General features: G+C 41.4%; 1 protein-coding gene across 1 annotated transcript; it reads right to left on the bottom strand.

Moving 5' to 3' along the window:
- Positions 1-1623: 1623 nt before the first annotated feature.
- Positions 1624-8423, bottom strand: LOC133440841 (protein cornichon homolog 4). The gene is made up of 5 exons (XM_061718169.1): positions 8348-8423; positions 6549-6617; positions 5473-5585; positions 4124-4264; positions 1624-2195 (listed from the first exon to the last, which is right to left on the bottom strand). Exons 1-5 carry the CDS (start codon positions 8414-8416, stop codon positions 2168-2170), a joined length of 420 nt encoding a protein of 139 aa, XP_061574153.1. The 5' UTR covers positions 8417-8423; the 3' UTR covers positions 1624-2167.
- Positions 8424-17977: the final 9554 nt, after the last annotated feature.

Below are 17977 nucleotides of genomic sequence, written 5' to 3'. Positions count from 1 at the left end.
TGATTTTCTGTAATGCAATTAAAAAAACAAAAATGTCATACATTCTGGATTCATTACAAATCAACTGAAATATTTCAAGCCTTTTATTATTTTAATATTGCTGATCATGGCTTACAGTTTAAGAAAACTCAAATCTTATCTAAAAAAATTTGAATATTCTGGGAATCTTAATCTTAAACTGTAAACCATAATCAGCAATATTAAAATAATAAAAGGCTTGCAATATTTCAGTTGATTTGTAATGAATCCAGAATGTATGACATTTTCTTTTTTTTTTTTAATTGCATTACAGAAAATAAAGAACTTCATCACAATATTCTAATTTTCTGAGATAGTCCTGTATAAGTATATAGTATATAATGCCTACCAGTAATCCACCATCAGTAAATCAGTTTTACCTGCCATTGTTTATGTAATAATTCCTCGGGGGTTTATGTTCTGGTCTCTGGAAAGATCCTAGAGACAACTTCTGTTGTATTAGACGCTATATAAATAAAATTGAATTGAATTGAATCCCAACCCCACTGGCCACAGGAAGAGGTGGAAGCAACAAGTTCACAACCACGTGAAGGACATGAAAGTCCCCACATCACCAGATAAGTTACACACGAGTGGAGCTGCAACAATCTCACAATCAACCACATGGTCATAGCGTACAGTTAAAGGGAGGATGGGAACGATGGAACCTGCTGTTAGAGGAGCCTGGTGACGGCAGGATCAGGAGGAGACGGTGCTCTAGGAACTCTGTTGATTGGAGCCACGCACTAGCTCCCCTACAGTCAGTACTCGAGTTGTAAAAAACAATCAGGGGGGATGGTGGATTTTATCATATGGGGACAGATAATTTGTGCTGATTACAAATAATGTAATATATTACAAATAATAGCAGTGACCAAAACAGCTGCAGAAATACTGCAGGAATGACATAGCAGCAGTTAAATGCAGCCTTCTGTAAGCTTTAAATATCCACTGGGCTTACATCAAATACATCAAAACACAACAATAAAAAACACTTTTCTGAACTTATCAATATGCCTCTGTCCTTCACAGGATAAGTAACATGGATCACTGCAAAAACTCTAAATCTTAAGAATATTTGTCTTATTTCTAGTTAAAATGTCTCATTTTAGTAAAAAAAATCTCATTACACTTAAAACAAGACTCATCACTGGAAAAAACAACAATTTTCACCTGTTTCAAGTACATTTTCACTTGAAATAAGTAGAAAAATCTGCCAGTGGAACAAGATTTTTTTTTGCTTGTAATAAGAAGATAAATCTTGTCCCACTGGCAGATTTTCCTACTTATTTCAAGTGAAAATTTACTTGAAACAGGTGAAAATGGTCAAAGAAGTTATTTTTCTGGTGATGACTAAATGTTGAAATAGCAGTAAAACCTGTACGGTGCAGCTGACCATACAAACATCAAAATGCAGTTTGGCTGAAATTTTTTGCCTGATGTAATCAGTGTGATGGACTGCACACACACTGCAATAAAGGTGCCACCTGTGCATGAATTTACTTCCATAAATCAAAATAACTTTCACTCAATCAACGTACAAATGATGTGTGATGCACAAATGTGGCAGGTTCTGGTTCAGAGATCACACTGAGGCAAACGCAGTCCAATCTGTCACTTTTATTATGAAAAAACAAAAACTGGACACTCAAGTGGGAGTGGTGATGGTCTCCATGGCAACAGCCTGGTCATGTGACCTCGGTGCTGCTGTCAGAATCTCTGTTTTCACTTCAACGCCACGAACATGGAAGGTGTTGTCTCAGAAAGTTCAACACGAGAGCGGAAGCTGCTGCTGCTGCAACACGGACACGAGGAGCCGGTCTGGTTCTGATGAGGGTCCGGTTCTGATGAGGGTCCGGTTCTGATGAGGGTCCGGTTCTGATGAGGGTCCGGTTCTGATGGGGGTCCGGTTCTGATGGGGGTCCGGTTCTGATGAGGGTCCGGCTGCGGCTCTGATGTGGGTGGGGTAACTATGGTGACGGTGTGTTGAATCAGTAGCAGGGTAGAAACAGGGTTGGAACAGGTTGAATGAGTCCGTTGTCATGGCAACACAGTGATGAGGGTTCTCCAGAAGGAAGACTGGACTGGGACAGCAGGGGCTGGTGTTGGACCGGAGGGGGGTGGACCTGCGGCCCGGCAGCTGATCACCTCAGTCATTGATTAGAGCCAGGATCATGCTGGGAAACAGAGAAGGGACATGTTAGAGCTGCTGCACCGGTGCAGGACACTTCCTGCATCACCTGGTTCTCTTTTGGTGCTTTTCCACTAGAACCTACTCAGCCCGACTCGCCTCAGTTTGGTTCTTTTCCACTAGAGGTCTAACGTGTCGAGTAGATACTTTTCTGTATCTATTCTGCCGAGGTTCTAAGCTGCTGAGTGGGCTGTATCTGACATCATCACACTACAGACCACCGATTGGTCGGGGGGTTGGAGTCAGACGTCTGAGTCAGGAGGAGGAAATCAGAGAAAGAGACTCTGACGGATTCTGGTTCATTTTATTCAACCAGCAGGTGATCCAACTCTGAGGGTCAGATGTTCATAAACCTGGTGCTGAGGAGAGAATTAAAAAGATCTAGACGGAGATAAGGAACGACCAGATCTACCAGGAGCTCTGTCACTTCATAGCTGCTCACGGCTCCAGATGACTTTTCAGCAGCGCAGAGACAAACTAAAAAAATTAAAAAGCGTCGCCACTTGAAACTTCTCTCATTTTTTAACTTGAATATGGAACTAGGGTTGCCACCCGTCCCGTAAAATACGGAATTGTCCTTTATATGAGAAAATAATGTTGCGTCCCGTATTGAACTAATACGGGACGCGATTTGTCCCGTATTTTCATTAACACATACACACGTCTGTCACACAAACATCAACACTAAATGTATCAATAATGAACAAAATAAAACACAGGAAACATTAAGGCCAGCAAAATCTTTGTGGCGGGACAACAGGACCTGCTGCGTCTGTCCCAGATCTTTATGTGTGCCAGACAGCGGGGAGGACTCGGGCGTCACCTCCAGGTAGGGCTTGGGAATTGGGAATTAAAAGTTGCGTTCCGTATTGAACCAATACGGACATATATTATGCTCTTATTTATTGATGTCATAATATACAGGTGAAGGTCGGAAAATTTGAATATATTGCAAAACGTCATGCGTAGTAAATTTAACTTAAGGTGAAACAAATATATTATTTCCCCACTACAATGAAAGTGAGATATTTCAAGCCTTTATTTGTTATAATTTTGGTGATTATGGCTCAGTTTATGAAAACCCCAAATAAAAAATAAATTAGAGAATATTTCATGAAATCAATAAACAATTCCATCATCAAAATGATAACAAATAAAGGTTTAACATATCTTGCTTTGCATGTAATAAGGTAGGTAATATATTAGTTTCACCTTTTAAGTTGAATTATTGAAATAGGTTAACTTTTACACCATATTCTAGTTGAATTATTGAAATAGGTTAACTTTTACACCATATTCTAGTTGAATTATTGAAATAAATTAACTTTTACACCATATTCTAGTTGAATTATTGAAATAAATTAACTTTTACACCATATTCTTGTAGGCACCTGTAGGCTATATTCTACATCTGGGCTGATGTGGATGTACATATATAGCATAATAATAATATAATATAATATAATATAATATAATAGCATAGAAGGATATTTCAGTTGGTCTTTACAGTCATGCAAGTTCAATGCTATTAAAGCACTTTAAACTTTAAATCAAAGCATTTTGTTTTTTCATATAAAATAAACACATTTTTATGCAGTTTAGAAGTTTTGGGGCTTTTTTTTGGCTCCTGCACTGCTGAAATCGGGGCGTCCCTTATTTCTATTTCTGAAAGGTGGCGACCCTATATCAAACAAGTCACAGACCCAGCAGCACATCTATCATCTCCTCCAGGTTCTACATCTTTAGTGTTGTTGTCTTCTTCCTTTAGATACACAATCAAATACGTCACAGCAGCTTCACTCCAACCTCCTACTTCTGATCTGGGTGTTGAAAAGAAAGGAGGGCGACGCGTGGGGCTGAGTAGGTGCTAGTGTAAAAGCTCCACTAGATGAAGCAGCAGAGCCCCGCTCTCACCTGTACAGGTAGATGAAGAAGCAGAGCAGGTGGTATCCCAGCTTGATCATGGCCTCCTTCATGTGGGACTTGAGCAGCCCCCGGTTGTGGATCTCCGTGGGGTCAAACACGCCCATGTTCCCCAGAGGAACCTTCATGTACCTGCAGGAACAGAGAGAGACAGTGGTGGCTCCTCAGAGCAGGTTCTGGCTCGTCCTCAGGGCTTTTACACCAACTCAACATGGGTGCTGGAGACAGTCCCTGTTAGGGGTGGAACAATATATTGTGCCACGAAATTTCGCGATACAAAAACGTCACGATACGTGTCGTGGAGGTGACAAACTGTATCGCGATATTGTGTTATTAATATTAATCTATTGTGTTGATAGTAACGCGCAGTGTATTGGTGACGACCGCGCCTCGACCCGCAGACCAAAATCTTCCTCCGCTCAGAAGAAACTAGTACCGTTTTGGTCCCGATCACGGGACTCTTGCAGGTTTTGAGCTCTGAACTTTTACTGATGTAAGGCTGGTGTAGAGTTAAGCCTTACCTTATTAAATTAAACCTTTTTGGGGTGGTGAGTAGGATAAACACGGGGACAACTTCTGCTGAGTTCCAGTGTACTTTAATGTCCCTCAACAGTGTAGGATTTTAGAACATCAACACAGCACCTAGTGCCGTACTGTGGCGTATCACTCCGCCCAATCTAAAACAGACTAATCACTACAGATAAACTGACTAGTGTCATTATAGTCCCTGATTTACATCACAATATAAATAATATATTTATAAAATAATGAACCCTGTATTACCAAAATAACCTTCTTAACTAAAATAAATCTCCTCTTACACTTATAAGGTGAGCATGAATCAATCTTTTTTATGATGTAAAATTGTATGTATTTATTTACTTTTATTTATTTATTTAATTTTAGTTGTTAAATTTGTGGAAAAGAAAAAAGTCAAGTCATACATGAGAGAAACTATTCAGTTTGTGGCTAAATATTTGTACTTGTATGAAACTGAAGATCATAATGCAAACCTGACATTTACTTTTAGTTCAGTTTGTGGAAAATGGTTGGCCTGGCTTTCTCTTTAAAACTTAAACAGTTATAAAGCATTACAAACTGTAACAATAGGACAAACGTACAGCATTGTTTTGTATTTTGTGTCTTTCAAATAAAATACAATTTTTTCCAGTCATATGTTCCTCATTCAAGGTTGTTAAAAAAATACTGCTATAATATCGTATCGTTATCGTGACCTCAGTATCGTGTATCGTACTGTATCATGAGATTAGTGTATCATTACACCCCTAGTTCCTAACAGGTTCTGCAAAGTACCGGTTCCAGTCACCACCAGAACGTACCTGTAGACGTTCCAGGCTGCTACAGGGAAGTTGAGGAGGAAGATGAACCAGTGCATGGAGACCAGCATCAGCATGGAGGAGAGAGACTGAGCCACCATCTCTGGAATCACCCACTGGAGAGAAGAACACACACACAAGTCTACTGTTAGCTGGTCACCATCACCACGGTGACATTAACAAGCTCTCAAGCTTCAATTTAGACAGATATTTTTAGATTGTCTGCACACCCCTCTATGAGTGTGTTTACACGGGAAGTTTAATTCCTCTTTAATTCAGAATTAAAATTAAATCTGATTTCAAATGAGTAAAAATAACCACGTAAACACCTAATTCTGAATGAAAATGGCCATTCTGAATTAAACTTAAATCCGAAGTAAGTGGCTGGTTTATTCTGATTTTAAATCTGAATAAAATAATTCCACGATCATGTTTACACTCATTCCACTTTAAATTAATTCTGGTCTTTCTTTCTGCTCGTTCCCTCGCCCGTCTGTCTCCATGACGCTTATATTCCATGCTGGGCTTGTTTTCCAAACAAAGTTTCAAGATGCAGCACGGTCAAGAGCAGAGACTATTTATTTAATAAATAGAAATCATTAAAAGAACAGATGGAAACAGGAAACATCAAAATGGTGACCTGTTCAAAGTTGTAGCGGCTAAGTTAAATGAAGGAGGTCTCAGATAGAGACGCCACCTACGGTTCTTCTGGTAGACGTAAATACGTAAAGACGTCCGCCCCCCTATCCAATCAGAACCTTCCCAACTCGAAGGAAAATAGTTTAATTCTGAATTATTTAATTGGGAATAATTAATTCTGAATTAAAAAACATCATGTAACCGTGTCCAGTGTTCTGTGTCCGGATTAGTGTTTTAGTCGACTTATCATGCGACACTGATGGTCACATGAAGGACCAACATTGACCCAGAAGATCAACTTGGTAGGTTAGTCTGTGCATCTCTGTGGTTTGTGAAGGGTTGCAGTTCCAGATGTCCCCCCTGGACCACAACACCTTCACACACTGACAGCAGAGGTCTGGAGATCAGCTGGAGCTGCAGAAAGAGAAGAGAATACCTACTTTGTTGAGTTTGGAGCAGCAGGCCCTGGCGTTGATGTAGTCACATTCCAGATCAGAGAGGGTGATGATCTGAACCTGCTGTCAAGGAGTCACACGTGCACGCAGGGATCCTGGTACAGTCATTCCACTGGTTCTACTCAGTCCATCAGTCACCAACCCTTACCAGTTACTGTTACCAGTACCGGGGTCACGCGGGAGGTCGGCAGACGTTTCACCTGAACATCAGCCTCATCTACCTAACCCTGGTTTATAAACTCACCAGGTACAAAATCCAGTTTTAATTAGAAATTAAAGCTGCAAGCAGCGATGAACCTCCCGTTTTCCCTCCCATTTCTGCAGGAATACCAAGTGTTTCTTTATTTTTATACCATATTCAATCACGTGAACCTAAATTATATGTGTATCTATGCATGTGTATAGATAGGTGTATATATATGTGTATATATATATATATATATATATATATATATATATATATATATATATATATATATATATATATATATATATATACACACACACACACACACACACACACACACACACACATATATATATATACACACACATATACATATAGGTATGTATGGGTATAGATAAATATATGTGTGGTGTGATTATGTAAGTAAATATATACATAGATATAGAGCAGATACAGTATAGTGTAAATAAGTATATTTATATTAATATTTATATGAGCATGTGTGTACAAATATACAGGACTGTCTTAGAAAATTTGAATATTGTGATAAAGTTCTTTATTTTCTGTAATGCAATTACAAAAACACTGGATTCACTACAAATCAACTGAAATATTGCAAGCCTTTTATTATTTTAATATTGCTGATTATGGTTTACAGCTTAAGATTAAAATTCCCAGAATATTCTAATTTTTTGAGATAGGATATTTGAGTTTTCTTAAACTGTAAGCCATGATCAGCAATATTAAAATAATAAAAGGCTTGCAATATTTCAGTTGATTTGTAATGAAACCAGAATGTATGACTTTTGTTTTTTTAATTGCATTACAGAAAATAAAGAACTTTATCACAATATTCTAATTTTCTGAGACAGTCCTGTATAGAAATATTCAACTATGTGTGTGTGTGTATGTATGTATGCATGTATATGTATGTGTGAGTATAATTACAGTATATAATAATAATAATAATAATAATAATAATAGGCTACTGTTATTTAGCAGTGTGAGTACAGTGTGTGAATATTTATAAATACGGGTTAAATGATCAGTCAATGGGGGTAGGACTATGTACATGTAGGCACATGTAAATCAAGATAGCAAGTTTTAAAGGATGAAATTCTTTGTTTTGTTGTTTTGTTTTCTTAAACTTCTCATAAAGTGTTGTTTTTCTTTACATGTACAAAAATAAATCAAATCAAATCAAATCAACCCAGTAGCTGAGTCTCCTGTTAGATCCTGTGATTAAAGCGCAGTAACCTGTAAATCTGGACGGGTGAGGACAGAACCAGCTCCCCCAGGTCTAGTTCAGCCCGGACCTGGGGCTGGAACAACCACAGCTCTGTTTCTCCCATGGTTCCTCCTCACACCCGGACTTTGGACCCGCAAGGTTAGTCCGATCCCGAGAAAACACCCAGATCAGGGAAGAAAACACCGTTCAGGACAGGTAAGACCTGCCCAGACCACGTGACCACGCCTCCCCGGCTCGGACCGTGGACCGTAGACCGGCCCGGGGGACCGGAGTACCGGGAGAGCCGGGACCCGGACCCGCCACCCGGGTCTGTTCTTCAGGTGCTCCACACCCGCACATGAAGGATACAAAGTACACGGAGAGGAAGATGAGCGCGCAGCAGTCCACCAGCGACAACACGAACACCACCGCCTCCATCTTTCTGGCTGGGGCCGCTTCTGCGCAGCCGCAGACGGCGGCCCCGGGAGCGCCGTGCTGCTGCCGCTGCTGGCTCTAGCGACTGCTGCCTCCTGGCGGAGCGGAGGGGAATGAGCGCAGGGTAGCGTCGTTTATTTTCATTCTGAAAGATAAGAGGCTTAACGACTATCACAAAGGTTTTTATTCTGACACTTCACAGTCTTTAAGTTTGTCTACATTAGAAAAAGCCCACTCAAATTATATCAAACGGCCCATTCCCCCCAAAGTCAAGGAAACTAATTTTAAATTCCATCCATCCATTATCTATACCCGCTTTATCCTTTGCAGGGTCACGGGGGTCTGCTGGAGTCTATCCCAGCTATTTTCAGGCGAGAGGCAGGAGTTACACCCTGGACAGGTCGCCAGTCCATCACAGGGCCACATATAAACACACAACCAGACACACTCACACTCACACCTATGACAAATCAGTGTCCTTCTTGGTTAATGTCATTCTCTTACTGGCTAAATATCACATACATTGTTGTAAGTGGAGAAAAATGAAGCCCTTCCATTATTTTATAAATGATTTCAAAAGTTTTTTTGTTTCTTTAAAAAATATTAATTAACTATGCAAAAAAATTATTAACTGATATATCAAAGTATCTTTTATTTTAAGTCTCTTTCTGAAATGTCGATGCTATTTGCTTTAAAATGCCTTACGGTTCCTTTGTATTAACTTTACTTGTCTATCTTATTTTTGTTTATATGTCTCTTGTTCATGAAACTTCCAAAATGTTCTTTTTTCTTATTATATTTCCTCTACTAGCAGTTCTGTGTGAAGTGTGTTTTTCTTGTTTAAAAAATTGTGTTCAATAAAAAAAAAGAAAGTTAAGAGGCATTAAAGAGGATTAAAGGCAGTACTCGAGTTGTAAAAAAAAAATCAGGGGGGATGGTGGATTTGATCATATGGGGACAGATCATTTGTGCTGATTACAAATAATATAATATATTACAAATAATAGCAGTGACCAAAACACCTGCAGAAATACTGCAGGAATGACATAGCAGCAGTTAAATGCAGCCTTCTGTAAGCTTTAAATATCCACTGGGCTTACATCAAATACATCAAAACACAACAATAAACACTTTTCTGAACTTATCAATATGACTCTGTCCTTCACAGGATAAGTAAAATGGATCACTGCAAAAACTCAAAATCTTAACAAGAATATTTGTCTCATTTCTAGTTAAAATGTCTCATTTTAGTAAAAAAAATCTAAGTACACTTAAAACAAGACTCATCACTGGAAAAAACAACAATTTTCACCTTTTTCAAGTAGATTTTCATTTAAAATAAGTAGAAAAATCTGCCAGTGGAACAAGATTTTTTTGCTTGTAATAAGAAGATAAATCTTGTCCCACTGGCAGATTTTTCTACTTATTTCAAGTGAAGATTTACTTGAAACAGGTGAAAATTGTCAAATAAGTTATTTTTCTGGTGTTATTTTTCTGGTGATGACTCTAAATGTTGAAATAGCAGTAAAACCACATTCATTGATGAAATGACATAAGGGATGGAAAGGGGGGATGGCAGTTTTACAGGGGGGATGATTTTGATTGGATTTTTATTTCAGGGGGAGATGCCATCCCCCCTCAACTCCAGTACTGGTTAAAGGGGACCTATTATGGCATTTAATGTCTATTTTAAACAGGCCTTGAATGTCTTAAAAACAAGCTTTTGATTGTTTTTTCTACATAAATCAGAAATTCAGCCTCTAAAGCATGACTTTATTTTTACCGCTTCTAACCTCCTTCTCTATGAGGGATTCTGAGTGGGCGGGGCTATGATAATGAGCACTGTGCTGATTGGCTACCTGACTCGATGACGCGAATGACGCGATACACCACTATGAAAAAATGGTGGAAGCTCCGGCCGGCAGGGTTTAGGCTGATTTATGGTTCCGCGTTACTGAACAACCAAAGCAGAATAAACACGGAAGAGCGGCATTTTTAAACAACGGAGCGTTGAAGACGGCGGTTAAGTTAACAGACTCTTTTATTATTACATCCATTTATTTAATAATGGATGTAAAACAGAAGCAGCAGTGGTCTACGGTACAATCCATCAACAGTAACATCGGCGGGCTCCGTGCCCACCGATGGAGCGGCAGCCTCGCGTCTGAGTCCGCGGGGAAGCGCTCCAGCCCTGGGACGCTTGGACACGAGGCTGCCGCTCGATCGGCGGGTTCCCGACCCGGGGGGACGCGTCCCAGCCCGCTCCCAGCCCGTGTCCCAGCCCGCGGTTCTGGTTCTGCGTTACACCAACGCAGAGGCTACGGCGTAGGTTACGTAACCTACGCCGTAGCCTCTGCGTTGATGTACGCAGCGACGCACGCCGTCATTTCTTAACAGTCATTTCCTGATAGATTTCATCTATTAAACCAACATTTATCTTCCTAAATGATTTATTTCATCCAGCGTAATTCTACAACTGATAGATTTCATCTATTAAACCAACATTTATCTTCCTAAATGATTTATTTCATCCAGCGTAATTCTCAACAGAGCTGCAGGTTTCTCCCCGGGGAAGACGGCGCAGGTTGAGCCTGCTCTGAGGAGCTGCTGTGCCCCGGGGCTGCCGGCTCTCTAGTCAAACAGGCGTTATTTGGATAAACTGAGCCCAGGTTGGGGATCTTAAAGGTTACTTTTAAGCCTGAAAAAAATATTAAAACTTAATAAAGTGCCATATTAACAGCGCTACAGCTGAAATTGAAACAGCTTTTGGCTCTCAGCTTCCTGATCAGGGTAGGGATGGAAACGAGGGGGAGTGGTGGTGACGTATACAGTAACGTGATGACGTGGCTCTCTGGCCAGCTGCTGGCTTGTGTAAAAGCAAACTTACTTAGAACCAACCGCGAACCGGCTCTAGCACCAGCACTAGCACCAGCCCTAAAACTAGCTCGGTGTAAAAGGGGTATGCTTCTATTCTCTTCCTGTCGCTCGCGTTGAAAGCCGGTTGAAAGCGCTGTAGGAAACAGTCATGGATGAGGAACGGCTGATCCAGTTAGTTGAAATGACAAGTTATCTCTATGATTCCTCCTCATTTCAGACTCCAAAAAATGCATTTGAACACTGTTTTTCTTTGATTGGAAATGTTTTCTTTGATAGAAGTGAAGTTTTTTAGTTTGAAGCAACCTTTTTGATTGTAGTAGTGTTGTTTTGTGTTTGGGCCATATTATGGGTAGGACATTTGTGTCTTTATCATTTAATCAAAAAAGAAGTTGCTTCAAAAAGAAAAAAACATTTTCAATTAAAAAAAAAAATCACTTCAATAAAAAAAGCTTTCAATCAAAGAAAAAAAGTGTTTGAATGCAAAAAAAAATTTGAGACCCAAAAAATTGCATTTGAACACTTTCTTTTTTCTTTTTTTTTTTTGATTGAATCATTTTGACACGAACATCCCGCAGTGGGTTTTGAGTTACAAAAAATAAGGTAAAAAGGTAAGTTGAAGTTGAAATAAAAGTGTGAAAAGTTCAAAGTATAAAGTGAATCTTGACTATTCCCACCTTATTTCCGACAATATTTTTATGCTTTTCCTAGATTTCTTTAAAGCCTTCGATACTCTGGAGGACAGCTTTCTCCTCCACTCATTAAGAAAATTTGGATTTGGTGATTTTTTTCTGTGATGCCATTAAAACCCTTTACAATAATGCTAATTGCACAAGGTTGCCCAATATCTCCGTATTTATTTTCACTAGCTGCCCAACTCCTATGTGATCGTTTCCAGTGTAGTGATCTACCAACTACCAACTTCCAATCTGAGTTAAGGACGCTGACACCACCTCCACCTTTAAAACTAAACTTAAAACCTTTCTGTTTAGTAAAGCTATAGTTATAGTCCATGAGCCAAGAGCCCAAAATTGACCAATTGCAATCAAACAGGTGGGCAATTTCTAATATGTTTTTTTGAGTTGCTACACATCCCTAGTTGACAGTTTGGCATGATAGCCCTTGCAGACTGGTAGCTTATTGGTGGTTATCATGCATTTAATATATGAACCCCTATAGCGGAAATACGAGAGCAGCGTATGGTGCTTGTTTGGTATTATGGGACTTGTTGACTACTTGTTGACTACTCAGACTGCCTAAATCAATCTAATATGTTCCTCAGATATTGGAGAACTGAAATAATGGTATTTTAGGTTTCCCAGATGAAATCTGAGGCTGTTCCAGCCTTCTTTTCAGAAAAACTTCATAGGCGGAAATCAAAATTTAAGTTTTCTGTTGTGTTCCTTTCCATAGCAGAGTAATTGAATAATATAAACATTAATTTGTGGACCAGATTTGACACCCCCCAGGCCTCACCTTTCAGCAGGTACCATATGTATGCCTGTAGCCCTTATACTTTTTGAGATATACTAATTTTTGTGTATGCATGTTGTTTTAGGCAGAATCTCGCCTGGATTTCAGCTGAATAGGGTACAAAATATATAATACAGATATCACTATGAAACCTTCCCAGTTTATTACCAACCTCAAAACAAAGAAAAAATTGATTGCATGTTTTCTGAGATTTTATGTTTATGTTTATTTTATGTTTATGTATGCAAATTATGCATGATCTCATTTAATATGCACTAATTTGCACTGACATTTTATGTTTATGTAGGCTATGCAAATTATACTTTATCCATTTTACTATAGGGAATGTGTGAAGTTTCCTACAACACTTATTTGCACGATGGCTGAAATGGAGGTTCAGTGTTGAGTAATTTTGGAAGAAGATCCTAATAATAGATCCATATTGCTTATAAGTATGCTTCCAGTATGCTCATGCACACAGCGAGATTCACTTGCTGTCAATCAACTGTGCTGTCAACATGCTGTCACTCGATCAGGTGAGAAAGATTCATTTAATATTTTTTCCATATTGAATGATTCACCCAAATTAAAGTGAGTTTGTTAGCTTAGCAACAGGTACCCTCGCCCGTCCATACGTAGCAGGGGACCTTCTTGATGCCCATGCAATTGGCACAGAAGCATACGAGACCTTCAAGCGGGATCGACTTGTAGAACAAAAACCAAAGGCCCAGTTCTATGAGAAGATGAGCAAGAATAAACTTAAGACTTTTACTGACATCCGGAAGAAGCCATCTACAAGCAATCCAAGAAAAGTTGTTTTGCTGGCTGACAGAAAGCTCTTCGGCCTCATGGTCCTGGCAGCAGAGAGCCGCCATCTTAAGATGGTTGATGTCCTTTCCCACCCTCTAGGGCCATTGCCATGGTCACTTGCCAATGGATATGGAACACTGAAGAAGACGAGCAAAGCTGTTCTGGCCAGGGAGCTGGAGAAGCAAGTCATGCCAGCAGAGACCATCCCTGTGCCATCTGCTACCATCATCGATGGGATGAGTTTGGTACAGAAGATTCAGGGCAATGAGAAGACATTCTCTCAACTTGCAGACTCTGTCCTTACTCTGATCTTACATGAGGGAGCCAGTAGTCAGAGAATTGATATTGTCTTTGATGTTTATCAGGAGGATTCTATCAAAAATGCTGAGAGAAAGAAACGGGGTGGCACCACAGGAAGCACAGCACCACAGTTCCGTTACGGAACTGTGGTGCACCAGGTCACCATTGCACCAGGTCACCGGATCCAGCAATGGAGAAGGTTCCTCAGCAGCTCGACCAACAAAGCAAATCGTATTACGTTCTTAGTGGCTGAGTTCAAAACACCAAAGCTGAGACAGAAGGAGCTGTATGTCGCCAGTGGAGAAAGTTGCTTGCACATCACTAAAGATCAGTGGGTAGAAGTTGCAGACCTAAAGACAAATCAAGAAGAGGCTGACACAAGGGTGATATTGCATGCAGCCCATGCTGCGGAGGCAGGCTACAGTGCTGTTGTGATAACAGCTGAAGATACAGATGTGCTGGTGCTCTGCCTGGCGTTTGCTACAAATATTTATTGTCCCCTATTCCAAAAATGTGGAACAAAGAAGTGGATCTGGAGAAGGCATTTGACCGTGTCCCTCGTGCCATTATGTGGAGGTCAGTGAGTATGGAGTCCAGGGCCCTCTATTAAGGGCTGTCCGGTCTCTGTATGATCGGAGCAGGAGTCTGGTTTGCATTGCCGGCAGTAGATCAGACTTGTTCCCGGTGCATGTTGGACTCTGGCAGGGCTGCCCTTTGTCACCGGTCCTGTTAATAATTTTTATGGACAGGATTTCTAGGCGTAGCCAGGGGCCGAAGGGGATCCGGTTTGGGAACCACAGGATTTCATCTCTGCTTTTTGCAGATGACGTTGTCCTGTTGGCTTCAACAGACCGGGACCTTCAGCATGTGCTGGGGCGGTTTGCGGCCGAGTGTGATGCGGCAGGGATGAGAATCAGCACCTCCAAATCCGAGGCCATGGTTCTCCACCGGGAAAGGGTGGTGTTCCTTCTCCGGGTGGGTGGAGAAGTCCTGCCTCAGGTGGAGGAGTTCAAGTATCTCGGGATCTTGTTCACGAGTGAGGGAACGATGGAGCGGGAGATTGACAGACGGATCGGTGCAGCGTCCGCAGTTATGCGGTCGATGTACCGGAACGTCGTTGTGAAGAAGGAGCTGAGTCGAAAGGTGAAGCTCTCGACCCTCACCTATGGTCATGAGCTTTGGGTAGTGACCGAAAGGACAAGATCGCGGATACAAGCGGCCGAGATGAGTTTCCTCCGCAGGGTGGCTGGACGCTCCCTTAGAGATGAGTTTCCCCCGCAGGGTGGCTGGACGCTCCCTTAGAGATGAGTTTCCTTCCTTAGAGATGAGTTTCCTCCGCAGGGTGGCTGGACGCTCCCTTAGAGATGAGTTTCCTCCCTTAGAGATGAGTTTCCTCCCTTAGAGATGAGTTTCCTCCCTTAGAGATAGGGTGAGGCGTGCGGTCACCCGGGAGGAGCTCGGAGTCGAGCTGCAGCTCCTTCACATTGAGAGGAGTCAGCTGAGGTGGCTTGGGCATCTGTACCGGATCCTCCTGGACGCCTCCCTAGGGAGGTGTTCCAGGCATGTCCCTCCTCCCTAGGGAGGTGTTCCAGACATGTCCCACCGGGAGGAGACCCCGGGGAAGACCCAGGACACGCTGGAGAGACTATGTCTCTCGGCTGGCCTGGGAACGCCTCAGACTCCCCTCGGACTCCCCTCGGAAGAGCTGGAGGAAGAGCTGGAGGAAGAGTTGGAGGAAGTGTCTGGGGTGAAGGAAGTCTGGGCATCCCTGCTGAGGCTGCTGCCCCCGCGACCCGGGAACGGATAAGCGGCAGACGATGGATGGATGGATGGAACAAAGAACCGAGTGAGGTATCTGGATATCACCAAGCTACGTCAGGGGCTGGGAGATGGGGTCTGCAATGCTCTAATTGGAATGCATGCATTCACTGGATGCGATACTGTGAGTGCTTTCGCAGGGCGTGGGAAGCTTGGAGCTTTGAAGCTTGTCAAAGGATCAGAACATCTCCAAGAAGTTTTCCTTGAGCTGGGGCAGTCCTGGGAAATATCTGATAACCTGTTCACGCATCTGCAAGCATTTACGTGCAAACTCTACTCAGCCCCTGCTCTGACAGAGATCAACAAAGCCTGCTACCAGTTTTTCTGTGCACGGCGTGGGGAGCTTGAATCCAGCCAGCTCCCACCATGCGAAGACTGCCTCCTAATGCATTCTATGCGCGCCAACTACCAAGCTTGCATCTGGAGAGGTTAGAGATACTTCTGTTAAGTACTGTCTGTAAATTATTCCAAAACTGAGGACGGATCTTGAGAAGGTGTCACCCGTCTATTCAATGACTCAAGTGTTTTGTATTTTTCTCTAACTGAATGTCTATAGCCCCATGCTCACCTGTTTTTCTCGCATTCCCCAGAAATACTGGACCTCTCAAGAAACCCTCGCCGTCTTCTTCAGGACCCCTATCGAGCCTCACATTCCCCACGGACTTGCCCTGGACTTCTCCCTCGTGCTTTCTGGACCCAAGCCTTTCTACCGCCTGCCAGCAGAACCCCCAACCCCCTTCGTTGGACTTCCAGGCTGACCACTGACTAGGGCCCTCACTTTTCTTTCTCTGGCTGCACCTTATTACTTGGGATAAATACTTCATCTTTTGGTGCTGCCTCTTTCTTGTTGCGGCTCCAAAATGCAGGTGGAGTTGTAACAATACGACACCCCATTCAGGATCTACATAATTGCCACAGATAACTCACAATGTTCAGACTTTGTGTTTTGTAAGATTATGCAAATTAGTGCATATTAAATGAGATCATGCATAATTTGCATACATAAACATAAAATCTCAGAAAACATGCAATCAATTTTTTCTTTGTTTTGAGGTTGGTAATAAACTGGGAAGGTTTCATAGTGATATCTGTATTTTTGCGCCCGCAAATAGCGCTGTGAATTGCGCTGCATTAGCGCCCGCAATTTGCCCTGCTTTAAGGTCCTATTCACAAAAGATTTTGCTCTAATGATATACCGGAGCAAACACGCCCATAAAGTTTTGCGGCTGAGTGCAATTTGCACTTGACTGAGTGAGCGGAGCTTTTTCCAGTGTTCTCCATATTTCAGCACACAGATTGGTCCCTAATGAAAACTGCAGAGAGCACAATAGCCTCAACTTTCACGTATTTGTACTAGTATTTTGCATGCAGATAGATAGATAGATAGATAGATAGATAGATAGATAGATAGATAGATAGATAGATAGATAGATAGATAGATAGATAGATAGATAGATAGATAGATAGATAGATAGATAGATAGATAGATAGATAGATAGATAGATAGATAGATAGATAGATAGATAGATAGATAGATAGATAGAACCTTATTCATCTCCAAAGGGAAATTCAACCGTCCAGCAGCTCATCAAAACATAAACATAAAAATCAACCACACTTCCATTCAGACAATAAAAGCACATTCATAATATTAAAATAAACATAAGGTTTTTAAACAAATATCATGTAAAGTGCAAACTAAAATATAGTCCAGTTGTGGCAGAGGTGAGTGTGTGAAACTGAGTTCAGGACGACTTAAACAGTCTTATTGCTGCGAGGACGCAAGGATCTCCTGAACAGGGTTCAGTGCTAGGGCCAATCTTGTTCAGTTTATACATGCAGCCGTTGGGAAGTATAATCCAGAATCACGGCATACACTTTCATTGTTATGCTGATGATACGCAGCTCTATTTGTCTATGAAGCCGGATGAAACAGAACCGTTAGTTAAACTTCAGGCATGTCTTAGGGACATCAAGGACTGGATGTCCAGAAATTTCCTGCTTCTAAATTCAGATAAAACAGAGGTTATCATTCTTGGTCCAGAGCATCTTAGGAAGGGATTAGATGGTGTTGCGATGGCTTCCAGTGCAACTGTGAGAAACCTTGGTGTTATTTTCGATCAGGATTTGTCGTTTAAACCATATGTCAATCAGGTTTGTAAAATAGCCTTTTTCCATCTCCGTAATATTGCAAAGATTAGGAAAATCCTCTCGCAGAGTGATGCAGAAAAACTAGTTCATGCGTTTGTATCTTCTAGACTAGATTACTGTAATGTGTTGTTAGCAGGA

This window comes from Cololabis saira, chromosome 3, assembly GCF_033807715.1.
Source record: "Cololabis saira isolate AMF1-May2022 chromosome 3, fColSai1.1, whole genome shotgun sequence".
Classification (NCBI taxonomy): Eukaryota; Metazoa; Chordata; class Actinopteri; order Beloniformes; family Belonidae; genus Cololabis; species Cololabis saira.
The sequence above is the reverse complement of the archived record's forward strand: the minus strand, read 5'-3'. Positions and strand labels throughout refer to the sequence as shown.

Excerpts from the sequence above, each read along its gene's own strand:
- LOC133440841 (XM_061718169.1), bottom strand. The coding sequence starts at position 8,416 with ATGGAGGCGGTGGTGTTCGTGTTGTCGCTGGTGGACTGCTGCGCGCTC. Across the intron at positions 6,618-8,347 it reads TCTTCCTCTCCGTGTACTTT|ATCATCACCCTCTCTGATCT; the intron begins GTATCCTTCATG and ends CAGCAGGTTCAG. Across the intron at positions 2,196-4,123 it reads TTCTTCATCTACCTGTACAG|CATGATCCTGGCTCTAATCA; the intron begins GTGAGAGCGGGG and ends TCTGTTTCCCAG.